The 12,266-nt window shown below is 60.5% G+C and overlaps 1 protein-coding gene across 19 annotated transcripts in view; it reads left to right on the top strand.

Annotated features, from left to right (window-relative positions):
* GRB10 (growth factor receptor bound protein 10) overlaps positions 1-12,266 on the top strand; it is a 104,604-nt gene that overhangs the window by 51,572 nt on the left and 40,766 nt on the right. For 9 of the 19 annotated variants that reach the window (XM_036327244.1, XM_036327257.1, XM_036327247.1 and 6 more), the window contains 3 exons: positions 2,322-2,438; positions 2,985-3,212; positions 4,036-4,126. The exons of 2 other annotated variants lie outside the window; for them this stretch is intronic. In XM_036327244.1, the coding sequence (XP_036183137.1) occupies positions 3,018-3,212; positions 4,036-4,126 (286 nt within the window). In that variant the 5' untranslated portion in view covers positions 2,322-2,438; positions 2,985-3,017. The remainder of the gene's footprint in view (positions 1-2,321; positions 2,439-2,984; positions 3,213-4,035; positions 4,127-12,266) is intronic. 8 more of the 19 variants (XM_036327256.1, XM_036327248.1, XM_036327250.1 and 5 more) reach the window with 5 other exon arrangements.

Below are 12,266 nucleotides of genomic sequence, written 5' to 3'. Positions count from 1 at the left end.
ACCAGAGAGCAGGCAGGAGACCTGCAGGGGCCTGTGTGTCAGAGCGGCAGGCCCGCCCAGCGAGGCCCGGAGCAGGGTGTCTGGAGCGCGCCCCTCCCTGTGGGCCTCGAGGAGACGGCCTCGTGGTGGGCGCGCTCAGTGTCCGCATGACCTGGTTGTGAGCAGAGATGCAAGTACCGGCCTCCATATGAGTCATGGGCAGGCGTGACTCCCGTCCTCACAAGTGGGTCTTCGGGTGAGGAGTTCCCATCGTACAAGCAAATGTGGAAGAGACGATCCCAGGGCGCACTCGGAGGAAACAGTGAGGAGGCCACGTCTCCGACGATAGGCCGGCTGGCGAGTTCCGGGAGGCGTGAGGTGCTGGCCAACCGGCAGATCCTCGGAGCTGATGGGGAGGGGAGCAGAAACAGACCCCGTACCCCCAGAGGGTCTCCCCTGCGCGGGAGTGGCCGCCAGACTAGGCAGAAGGGAAGACCCGCCGTGAACAGGCCTGGGAGAGCCGGTCAACCAGGTGGGGTGGGGGGCAATCCTCTCCTGCCCGCCAGCGTGGGCGTGAGCGCAGTACAGAATTTGGACAAGAAATCGGAGCAAGATGGATGCTGCTTCGTCACCTGGATGGAGGGTGAAGGCAGTGGCCAAGCTTCAAGCTTCAGAAGGTGACCTGCAGGGAAAAGTTCAGGAAGGCGACCCCATGGACCTCCGCTTCTGAGAACCAACCAGAAATCTAAAGGCAAACACTGCGGGAACAAACAGACAATGAGATCTAAAGACAAACACGGTGGGAATGTGTTCGCTGCAGATATGACCCCACTGGGTTCCTGCCACGCTGCGAGCTGTCCCTGGGGGAGTCGGGGAGCGTTTGGGGGTGCTCCCTCCCCGGTAGGTCCTGCTTGGGGCTTCATGTTAGAGAGAGCCCCTCCCAGCCATCCCTAGGTCAGGGCCCCCCCCGCAGCTGAGAAGCGCCCACCTCCCCCCGGGCATGTGAGACCCGCGGTGGGAGCCTGGGTGAGGCCAGAGGAGTCCCGGGAAGAGCCTCCACCTCGGATACTAGGAAACGGCTGTTGACTCGGGCAGGGGTGGGGGGTGGGGGTTGGGCGGGCGCGGTGAGCTGGGAAGATGGCACAGTGTGTGTCTGGACGCTGGAAAAACACACCAGTGACCTTTGGCCTGGCATTCTACTTCGAGGGATCCGAAGCCAATCACCGGGAAGGAGGGCAAGGTTGTGTGCACAGAGGCTGCTGTGGATGTTAGTGATGCTCCTGAGATTTGCAGAAGACCAGTGTGTCCACCAGACAAGGCCAGGCTCTGAGAACCAGTCAGCAAGGTTGTCAGTTCACCTCTCGTCATGTTCCTGGGGGCGGGGGGAGGGTCGCAAAACACACAACCTTGTTCGCTCGGGTGCTCAGCTGCCCCCGGTTGTAGGACTTAGGCTGGTGTGTCTTGTCTTTCAGCTCTTTATTTCCAAACATGCCAACAGGCTGTTGTAGAATTTGGAAGAGAGGGAACTGTGGTGGGCAGAGAAGCATTGGCTGTGAAATGGTGGGAACTTGGTTGGGGAGAGTCCCATGAGGAGACCCACTGGATTGGGGGGGGGGGCTGGCAGGAACGTCCCCCTCCACCAGCTGTGCTGGCCCAGCCCCTGTGCGGCCCCTCGGCCGGGGCTCTTGGCGGCATCCCCCCTCCTCTCAGACCCCACATGCTCCAAGCCCGCCCCTCTCTCCTTCCCTCCTCAGACGTGTTCTGGGTGCCCTGTGTTCCACAACAGAGTGTTGATGAAAGGAGGTGCACGTGCACACACACTGGGGGGGGGGGGGCATGTGGGAGCGGTAGGGGTGCTGACAGAGGCGTGGAGCGGCGGAGGATTCCAGAAAGCAGGGTCCTTTGTAACCCCATGTGACTCAAACATCTCATGTACTCGCCACAGGTACTTCAGATATCGCACGTGCACACGCACACACGTGCGCACACACATGCTCACACTCACACGTGTGCACACGCACGCGCACTCACACACACCATGCATTTGTTTTTCTCTGAAGGAACAGGCTCAACCAACAGGACATGTGTCAAGAAGTTCCCTTTAGTTTTTCCTTTACTCGTTAACATCTGCATGTGCATGACTGGCCGGTCCGACAGCCATGATTGCAGACGCTCAGAAAGCTGTCCCTCTGGAGGCAGAGCCCAGGGGGGCGGCAGCTCCCGGTGCCGAGGGCTGCGGTGGTGCCCCCGGTGCGCCGAGGAAGCTGCATGCGGCTGTGCCCGGCAGCCAGGGTCCCCTTCTTCCACGTGCCCCCGCCAGTCCCACGCCCATCTCCCCGCAGGTGGTGGTCTCCCGCGGAGCAGACTTCCCACTGTTCCCTTCTGCGCTCGAGCTGGCGAAGGCTCTGGACCCAGACCCATCCGCTCCCCGGGGACTGCTTCGGCTGACACCGCGTCTTGTCAGAATAACTCCTTTTTTCAGCTCCCGGGGCGGCGTGGGTGGGAGGAGTGGGGATTCTGAGGCCGGCTGCCCGGGTTCCAACTGCAGGGCTGCCCCTCGCCGGCTGGGTGCCATTGGGGGAGGGGGCGGAACCTCCTGGGCCTCAGGCCCGTCGGTACCACGGGAGCCCAGCCTGGCACCACGGGGCACAGTCCACCTGTGGCAGGTTCCTGAGCACGGGCAGGGGCGGGGCGGCTGGGGGAGCGTCCTGCTCTGTGGTGGCACTGTCGGCGTAAGAAACATCTAGATCTGTAGAGAATGGCATGAGCTTCTTTGGGCCAGACTGGCGATATCGCCAGGAAGCAAAGTCTTAGCAGATCCAGAGGAGGGCCGCCTCAGCGTCTTTTGTACACTTGAGACTCAACGCAGGAGGCATCAGGGGGTGTAGGTGGAAGTCCATCAGTGGCAGGTGCAGAGGCGGGAGGAAGTAGCGCGGGTGGGGGCGATCTCTGGGACTAGATCGGAGGCAACCCCGAGGACACCCCCTCTCTGCGCTGGTGTGCAGGCGAGCAGGAGAGCAGGCCAGCAGCGCCAGCAAATGGAGATGGTATTCAGGAGACAAGAGAGCAGTGAGGGGTTCTGTGGCCTCGCGCTCTGGTGCCGGAGGCTGTGCCCTGAGCGGCCGGGAGAAGAAGAGTACTCTGACATTTTTTTACAGGTACGTTATCTTAGGCGCACAAAGCCGATTTCACAGGGAAAAGCCGGCCTTGGTCAAGGAAGCGACATGCCTAGGGTGAGCGTGCTTGCTTCTGGTCAGGGGCTCTGCGGTCAGACCATCCTCCGTGGTGGCCTTGGTCTCTGAGTGCATAGGGCCCACCACGCTGGCCTCCCCGAGCTCGTCAGGTTAGCCCCTGGCCCCTTCTCCCCCCTCGCACGCACGAGGAGGAGGAATAGTTGAGTCTCAGTGAGCACCAAATCCAAGGATTCCTGAAATCCGTGAGAGCAAATTGGTCCCCCCACCCCGCCCACGCTAGTTCCTGCTGGCCTGGTGCCCACGGAAAGGCCCCATTCGGTTTGCTGCCATTTCGATGCCTCTTTCATTGGCTTCGTGGTAACCCCACGAAGAGTCTCTCCTAGAGCTCTGGGCTTGGTGCTCCCATTGCGTCCTCACACCAAGATCCCAAAGATGCCAGTGAGCGCCTCACGCTCTCGGAGGGGGGCCAGTGAGCCACCCTCGTGCTGGTCCCCGGGAGCAGGCCGCCTGGGCCCTAAGGGCCAGCCATGGTGACAGAAAACGTGTCCGTGCTCTGTGGAAGGCTGTGTCTGTCCGTTGCTAAAACCCAGCCGTTGACCATAATTCTTCTCGAATGTCTGTGGGGAGAGGGCTTTTAAGTCCCCAAGCCCGGAGGGGCTGTCCCTCTCCCGCCCCTGGCATCAGGGTGCGCCTTCCACAGGGTGACTGCTTCTGCTCTGGCAAATCTCCACACCTGTCCTCAGAGAGTTCACGAGCTCAGCCCGGGGAGGAAGCGGGGGGTCCAGGAGACAGGGCACGCGGGATGGGGGGCCTCGCAGGTGTGCCGCCCTCTAACCGCGCCCTCTGCCCCTGTTTCCTGCAGGAACGGGAGGAGCAGCCATCTCCTCGCAGCCCATCTGACCCCCCTGTGCCCGGCCCCCTGGCCCAGGCTGAACAGCGCGAGCAGCGCCCAGGTAAGGACACGCAAACGGGTGGCGGCCCTGTCGCCTGACGCCAGCGTCGCCAGGATGCTGGGACTTGGTGTTCTGAGAAACGGCTCTTCTTGCGAATACAAGGAGATGCTCACCTTCCCCCCCGGGAGGGCACAAGCCTAAGCAGGAGAGGCGTGCATGGCTGCGGCCTCTTTGTAGAGTGCCCTTTGGCGAACGGGGTTCCCCAGATTGCCCCCCACCTCCCCGAGAGGCCACTGGCTCCTGGTCCCGGCTGGCTGTGTCTGCACCCAGCCCGCGTCTGCCTGTGTCCCCCTGGCAGCCCTCTGCCGTTCGGTGGTTCCTTCTGTTCCTTCCAGCTCATTCCTGCTGGGGTCCTGGGGGAAGGAACGAATGACACGGACAGGGTCAAGGGGTGGGACATTGGGACTGTCGGCTGCAGACTCTGACGGGGACCGGAGCCCGAGGAGGGAGCTGGCAGACCCGAGCCGAGACGGAACAGGAGGATGAGGACAGCTGGCTGTTCGAACACTTGGAGAGTTTAAGGGCAAAGAATGGAAGGATTGGGACTGGTGGGCTGAGAATTAGATTTTTTAAAATATATTTTTATTGATTTCGGAGAGGAAGGGTGAGGGAGAGAGAGATACTAACATCCACGATGAGAGAATCATCCATTGGCTGCCTCCTGTGCGCCTCCCTCTGGGGATCGAGCCCACAACCCAGGCAGGTGCCCTGACCGGGAATGGAACTGAGCCTGGTTCATAGGTCGACGCTCAACCACTGAGCCTCGCTGGGCAGGTGAAAAGAGTTAGATTTTTAAATGGCTGAATGAGAAAGAGGGTGGCACTGGGCAGACCTGGGAGCTGGAGCTGCCCAGGCCTCGGGTTCGCCAGGGGCTGGGGAGCGCGCCCTCGTCCAAGCGCTTGGGGTTCCGGCCGCGCAGCTTGGGGGTCACCCTCCAGAAGGGTTTCAAGTGAGGTGATGTGCGGGAAACGGTCCCAATTTGTTGCCATTGGCCTTGAAGCCGAGGAAATTTGTAATTCGTGGCATTTCACTGCTTACAAACGGTCTCGTTTAAACGAAAATCATCTAAGTGTCGTGTTCCTGTTCGTGTGAAATCTGTGTTCAGACTTTAACCACAAAGTTAGAGAAAATGATGCTGAATGGACTTCCCACAGCTTCTCCTCCGGGGCCTCTAAGTCGGACCTTGACAAAGCGCACGGACGCCACGCCCTGGGGGCGGGGAAGCGGGTGGCACAGAGGAGGGCTGGGCCTCGTGGGAGGGCGCTGGCTGTGCCCCGGTTGGCTGTCCAGATGCGGGATTCTCCAGTGCAGGGCGAAATGGCTCCGCTGGGGCTCTGCCCGCAGTGTGAGGGGCCCAGATGGAGAGACACGAGTCCTGGCAGTCTTCTCCGACGGGGTTACTAGGTGTGCTTCAAGAAGAGAAGCGAGCATGTGCCGGGGGAGGGCTGTGGGTGTTCAGGGCCGAGTGCACCCTAAACATAAGCTTCAGCCGGAACTTGGGGTGACTGGGCATTGGGGATGTACGGTGTCTTTCGAGAGAGGGGTGTGTTCCATGGGTGGTTAAGTCACAGCAGGATCCCAGTGAGGAGGAGAACATAAAGTCACTTGTTCCTGCATTTGGGGGAAAAGTGTGCTTGCTTATGTGTTTCAAGGAGCAAGGTGTACCCCAAACATGGACTGCGACCACTGAAGAATATGCATGTCATCTCTAGTCTCCAACCTCGCAGGAAAAAGAGAAGGGAACCTCTATTTAATGGAAACGCCAACATCAAGCAGAAAAGGAAGAAAAACAAGATGTGGGGGGAAAAGGATGTCAAATAAGATGCTCAGAAGGGTCCCAAGGAGCCCAGAGCTGACAGCTGGAAGGACAAGAGGTACCTGGAACCTGCACCCAACACACAGACCCTGGGTGCTCTTCTGAAACCTGCAACTTTTCAAAAAGTTGACCATATATGGAAAGTTGCGCTAAATTTTAAGCAATCCGTTTCATGCAAGCCACGGTCTTTGACCCAGTGCAATTAACCCCGAAGTCCACAGGAAGAGTTCAGAGACGTCAGCAGGCACTGTAGTGCACACCCTCGCTCACGCTGGGGCTGGAGAGGAATTCAGGGAAGCGTGGTTCCTGGGAAAGGCACGGGAGAGGGGCGGGTACAGGTGGGAAGTCGCGCCCTGCTGGTTGCAGAGCTCAAGACTGTCTGAGCTTTGAAAGAAAGTGAAAAACTGAAAGGAGAAGATGAAAGACTCCAGGGAGGGGAAGCAAGGAGTTAGCAAGATGAAGGTCAGACATTACGGAGACGATGAAGGCAGTACCGATGGACAGGAACCCGCTCGGAAGCCGGCCTCGGGCGCAGGCGGACACGGGGCCAGAAGGAAGACCGAAACCACGCGGAGCACATCGAGAGGCCCGGCATCGAGACCCCGCAGCTGCCGGCGAACAGCACGTGGCCCACGGCCGGGAAAACGGGAGGGCATGGCCGCCGCACTACAAAAATACAGAAACGGCACTGCACCGGCGCTGGCGAGGGCGTGGGCCGCGCAATGCCAGGCTTCGCAGTGGGAACGCCACCCGGTGCAGCCTCCGTGGGAGACGGCTTGGCAGTTCCTCACACGACGAGACCCAGTGTCGCTGCAGGACCCAGCAGGCGTGCTGGGTGGAGTGCGCCCTCGGAGCTGGGCCTGTAGGTCACACCCCCGCACGTGGGAACAGCGGGGAAGCCCTGGGGGAGGGCGGGGGGCCGGTGAACGGGGTCCACGCGGACGTCGTGTGGTGCAGAGCGGAGCTGAACCGCACACAGGCCTGGAGGAACCTGCGTGCACGGCGCTCAGTGAGAGGCGGTGTTGAAGGCCGCCTGCCGGGGATTCCGACTCTGTGACCTGGGAGAGGCACAGCGACGGGGACAGCAGAGGGACCGGAGGTTTGGGGGCGAGGGATGGGCCTAGAGCAGAGGGAACGTCCGCAGCAGAGATAGCACGGGACAGAGGCCCGGCCCCGCGTCCGTCCTCCCTCTGCGTCCTCCCCGCCCTGGTGTCTGTGGTGGGCCAGCTGGGGCGCCCTCCTCCCGGCTCCCCACGCCCACCCTCACCCTCGTGTGCCCGACACCCAGTTCAAGCTCGGGGCCTTCTCACCTAGACACTTGGGGCGCGGGCGGCGTTGGGCAAAGATGAGGGGCTGCTCTGCCGCCCGAACGTCCGAGCGTCGCCCGGTGCGGATGACAGACCCTCGCGGTGCCACGGCTCGGACGGAGAGCCGCCCGCTCCTGCCAGGGGCCTGATGCGCAGAGTGGAAGTCTCCGGGGACTCCTCCCCGCGCTCCCCTGGGCAGAGGCAGTTCTCTGGTGGCTCCCGAGTCCTCGCTGACAGTCGTTACGGGGACAGACCATCCGTAACGTGAAATGACCCAGCCAGGCGCGCAGCGAGGGAACCCGCCTGCCCCGGCCCCTTACCTCATGGCGGTGGAATCCCACGTGTGTCCCTTCGTGCCTGGCTTGCTTCACGGAGCCCAGCGTTTCCAGGGCTCGTCCTGGTGGCAGGAGGTGGCAGGGTTTCCGCCCTTTTACGGCTGGGCGTCGCCTGCTGCACGTGTAGACTGCTCTCGGCTTCTCCATCCGGCTGCCAGCCAGCCCCGGGGTTGCTTCCCCCTTCTTGCTCCTGTGAAGAGCACGGCTGCGAGCGTGGGGGTGCAGACACCTGCCCGAACCCCTGCTCGCTGTTCCTGTGTGTCCATCTTATACCTAGGACTGGAGTTGCCGATAACAGCGATCCCGTGTAGCCTTTTCTCGACGATGCTTTTGCGATGTGACGTCTCAGAGAATCGTGATTTCTAGTTTTATTTTTATTTTTTGTTTTGTTACTCCTCACCCGAGGGTATTTTTCCATTGTTTTTTTAGAGAGCGTGAAAGGGGAGAAAGAAACATCGATGTGAGAGAGACACATTGATTGGTTACCTCCCACATGTGCCCCAACTAGGGACAGGGATCGAGCCTGCAACCGAGGTACATGCCCTTGACCGGGTGAGCCCAGGACCCTTCGGTCCACAGGCCGACTCTCAGTCCTCTGAGCCACCCCAGCTATGGCGAGAATTGTGGTTTTTAAACCAGCTGTTTCTGAGGGTTACCCTTGCTCTCCAGACACAGGAGGTGCACAGGGAGCTGAGGGAGGTTTAGGTCCAGGCATAGCAGTCGCTGTGGTCTGCAGGCGGGTTCCCTGTGACTAGGTCCCGCGTGGAGTTCTCCTCACAGAGCAGCTCCCGTGCTGCGCTGCCCCGGCTTCGGGGCGCACGCCCAGCTGCAGCTGCGGCACCGCCCCTGGCCCAGGCCCCTGCTGGACCTGAGTGTCCACAGCCCTGGCCAGCCGCCCTGCTTTCGTCTCTCCTCTCGGTCTGTAAGCCACAGGGGTTGGTTCTGAGCATGTAGTCGCCATGTGCAGAACTGTGCTGGGCGGCTGCTTTCCTTCCAGTCACAGCTCAAGTGTGCAAAGAGGGGGACCCTCTCGGGAGCCCCGGTGTCTCATGGGTCAGTCTGTTTGCCAAGTGGCAAGAAAAGACTAAAACAGAAAAGACCCAGTGAGCAGAGAAGGCGGGAGCGGCGAGGAAGGCGGTTTGTTCGGGCTCTTCCCTTTCGGTGCCGTCTGTGTGTCCTGGGATGTTGGTGGCAGCCAGGCCCCGGGCCGGCCACCCTCCCTGTCCCTCCGTTCTAGCAGCGAGCACCCTGGGATGTGGGCGACGCAGTGACCACCTGCTGCCCAGACTGCCCTATGTGTGCCCTTCTTGCACAATCCTTGTGAGAAATGATGCCCGTGAGGGCGGTGATGACTTGGCGTCCTCGCTGAATTCGCCTGCATGCCTTCTCTTTGTCTACTTAGTCCTCTGAGCTACAGATAGGGAAACCGAGGCAGGGAAGCTCAGTGACTGCTCAGGAGTCACCGGGGAGCATTGGGGTCAAAGCCACGCCCCTCCGGCCGCACACGCAGCGGCGATTTAGGGAAACGCCTCGCCGGCCCGTGTGTAAGTCACCCTGGGAGTGTGACTTTGTGGGTCACATGTGCCCCTTTCCCCAGAGATCATGCATTTCCCCAGGGCAAGAACCACGCCTCACTTCCCCTGCCAGTTCCGCCCTGGTGCCTTTTCCACCATCGTATTTAATGGGTGATTGTTTAATGAATTCCTGAACTCAGGTCGTAAATACACCTGAGGGCTCAGAAAGGTGCTGCCTCTCCCCGCCCCCCGTGGGAGGTTCTGATGGTTCCAGGTGAGCAACAACGAAGACCGAGTCCGCTGGCTCCGGCCTTTCCTTCCCACGGCGCCACTGAGGGGGCGTCAGGAAGGGCCGGGGGACGATGGCAATGGCCGTGGATTCCATGTGAGACCGTGGCTCCCACACATTCCTGCGATGGCCACGCCGACGCCGAGGTCCCCCAGGCCCCTCGCCGGCTTCGTCTTTCCCTATGTCACCCATGAGAATAGCTCAGGTCGGAGAAAGATAAATATCACATGATCGCACTCACTTGTGGGATATAATGAACAACATATACTGGTGAACAAAAATAGAACCAGAGGAAAAAGATATTTTCGAACAGCGGTCACCAACCAGTGATCCGCGGACCATTGGTGGCCCGTGAGGTCCGAAAGGTTGGCGACCGCTGTTTTAGAATATAATAGAAGTAATCCTGTTATTTGCTAGATTTTTAATATTTCCTACAACTTTTATGATATTATACTATGCTAGTACAGTTTTGTTAATATTATATTTAAAATCTTTTTTCTTGAAAAATTGTTTATTGCATATAATATTACTATACTTAAAATCATTTTTCTTGAAATATTAAGCAAAAAGGATAGCTCAGCCTTTTACCCACCTCACATGCACATGCACGCCCATGCGCACTCAGGTGCACACACACGCCCACGGGCACTCAGGTGCGCGCACACGCACACTCAGGTGTACACACACGCATACACACACTGAGGTGCACGTGCATGCACACGCACACTCAGGTGCACACGCACGCACATGGGCGCTCTGTCCTCTGATGGCCCCTCCTCGTGTGCGGCTGTGCCGGCTCTGGAGCGAAGGCGCTTTTCCTCCGGCCCCCCTTGCCCAGCGTCTTTTCTCCCTTTGACTCTTTGCAACGTCAGTGGCTCAGCCTGAGCTTGAGGACGTCGGGACCAAAGGTCCCTTGTCCCTGTGAGCAGCCGCATAGGTGAGTTCCCGTGGCCCCCTCCCCTGTCCTGGACCAAGGTTCCCTTTCCACCTGCTGTCCCCTCCCTCCCACTTGGCGGGCCTTTGTCCTCGTGATGAGGATGGGGACGGAAGGGCCTCCCCGGCGCCAGGCGGGCCGGGCCCAGCCCTTACTGGGCCTCACTTGGAGCAGAACTGAAGCGCCCACCGTCACCTGTGGGATCTCTCAGGTCTCGCTCTGTGGGCATCCACCCTCACCCCCAGCTCCCGCAGGTTCCCTTTCAGCAGATACCCGTCAGTTGCTTGCCTGGGCGACACCAAATTGGGGGGACGGCATTTTTAACTCACTGGGCCTTCTCGTCCAAGGGCCCCTGAATGCCGTGGGAAACGCCAGGGGCACAGTTAGATGGAATTCATGATCAGAAAGTCAGTGCTGAAGCGTTATAGTTCCTTGGACAGAAAAACCAGAATTTGCTATCTCCCAATCGAGTAAGATATTTCCATCTAAATTTACTTTATTTTAAAGCTACCATTAACCAGTCGTTTCAGGTCCATATTTTTTTAGAATGCACTGCTTTTCTGGATTCATTGTAACCTCTGTTCCCAAAGGAAGATGCGCCCTGCTGGGGAGCCCGGGGTCTGAGGCCAGGGTTGGGGGAGAGACGGTCTCAGTGGCGTGAAGCAGGGTTCCATGGCACGGCCGCCGTGGGGGAGGCGGGGGCGCCGAGGCACTGCTGCTCATGGTGCTCCCTCGGTCCTGTGAGGCTCGGCTCTCTGGAGAGGTGCCTGCAGAGGGAGGGAGCCCTCTCAGTGGAGGTGCCCGAGGAGGTGCTGCCCGCCCTGCTTCCGGGGCTCAGATCCTGCCACCTCGGGGACGCCCGCCCGGAAGGCCTGCGTTGGGCGGGCAGGCGGGCCCCGGGCACAGGTCCGGCCTGCGAGGTGCCGCTTCCTGCACGGGCCGCCGTGCGCGCAGCCTCCTTCCTGGCCGCCGGCCATCCCTTGTTGGAAGGAGACAGTCTGGCATTGATTCACCCCGTGGCCTGCATGTAACCTGCCCGCGGGCTTTCTCCGAGGAGCCCCAGGATTGGCGACTCAGCAGGCTCCGGAGGGCTTGGGAACGCTGCCTGGCCGTCTGACTTTTTGGAAAACTCTGCAGCCTGATTTCTGGAGGCGGGTGACTCCGTTTTCCACGTAGGGAAACGGCCGCTCACGGGGCTGCTCCTGTTGCCAGGCGTGGGGTTAGGGCGAAAGCCAGGACGCACAGCTCGGCTCCGGCCGCCTGGACACACAGGTTTAGTGGGGAAACGGTAAAGAAAACTCCAGTGAGAACGTGAGGAGGAAGGGGCCCGAGGCCGGGGGAGCCGCAGCCCTGGCTCTGACTCCACTCCCCACGGGGCGAGTGCCTCCCTTTCTGCACTGGAGCCTACAGCCTGACCACGTGTCTGGTCCGCGAGGAAGGTTAGAGCCGGCTCCAGCCAGAGTGGGCTTGGCGCCCGGTGCTCGGGACGACGGGACGTGGCGGCGGTGGTCCACCCTGGCTAACGGCACAGCGCCTACCTAGAGAGGGGAGCAGATGCTCACGCTCCAGCCGGGGCCCGCCCTCTGTGGTGCCCCCAGGGTTCAGGTTCACCAGGTCCTGGGATGGGGGCCTGTGGGCACCCCGCCTCCAGGGCTGTGAGTCAGAAGGTCCCATTGATACACACACGGGCTGTTGTTTCTCCTCGTGGAGAAGGAATCGTGAGAACCCTAAGCCCTCGCTTGGGAGCTTTGCACGTTTCCTGCTTGGACTCCAGAGATGGGCATTCCCGAGGAGTTTAGGAGATCCAGGAACCTGGCTTCCCCACAAGCCCCCTGCCCCTGCCCAGGTGGTCCTGCCCCTCAGCCAGGCTCCAGCAGGGCAGGGCACACTCAGCGCCCAGCCACCAGCCTGGCCCGAGCATCCTGCGTCCCGGGCCAGCCCTGCT

Source organism: Myotis myotis, unplaced genomic scaffold (genome assembly GCF_014108235.1).
Source record: "Myotis myotis isolate mMyoMyo1 unplaced genomic scaffold, mMyoMyo1.p scaffold_m19_p_11, whole genome shotgun sequence".
NCBI classification, from domain to species: Eukaryota; Metazoa; Chordata; class Mammalia; order Chiroptera; family Vespertilionidae; genus Myotis; species Myotis myotis.
Note: the sequence above shows the minus strand (reverse complement) of the source record. Positions and strands in the feature narration are given on the sequence as shown.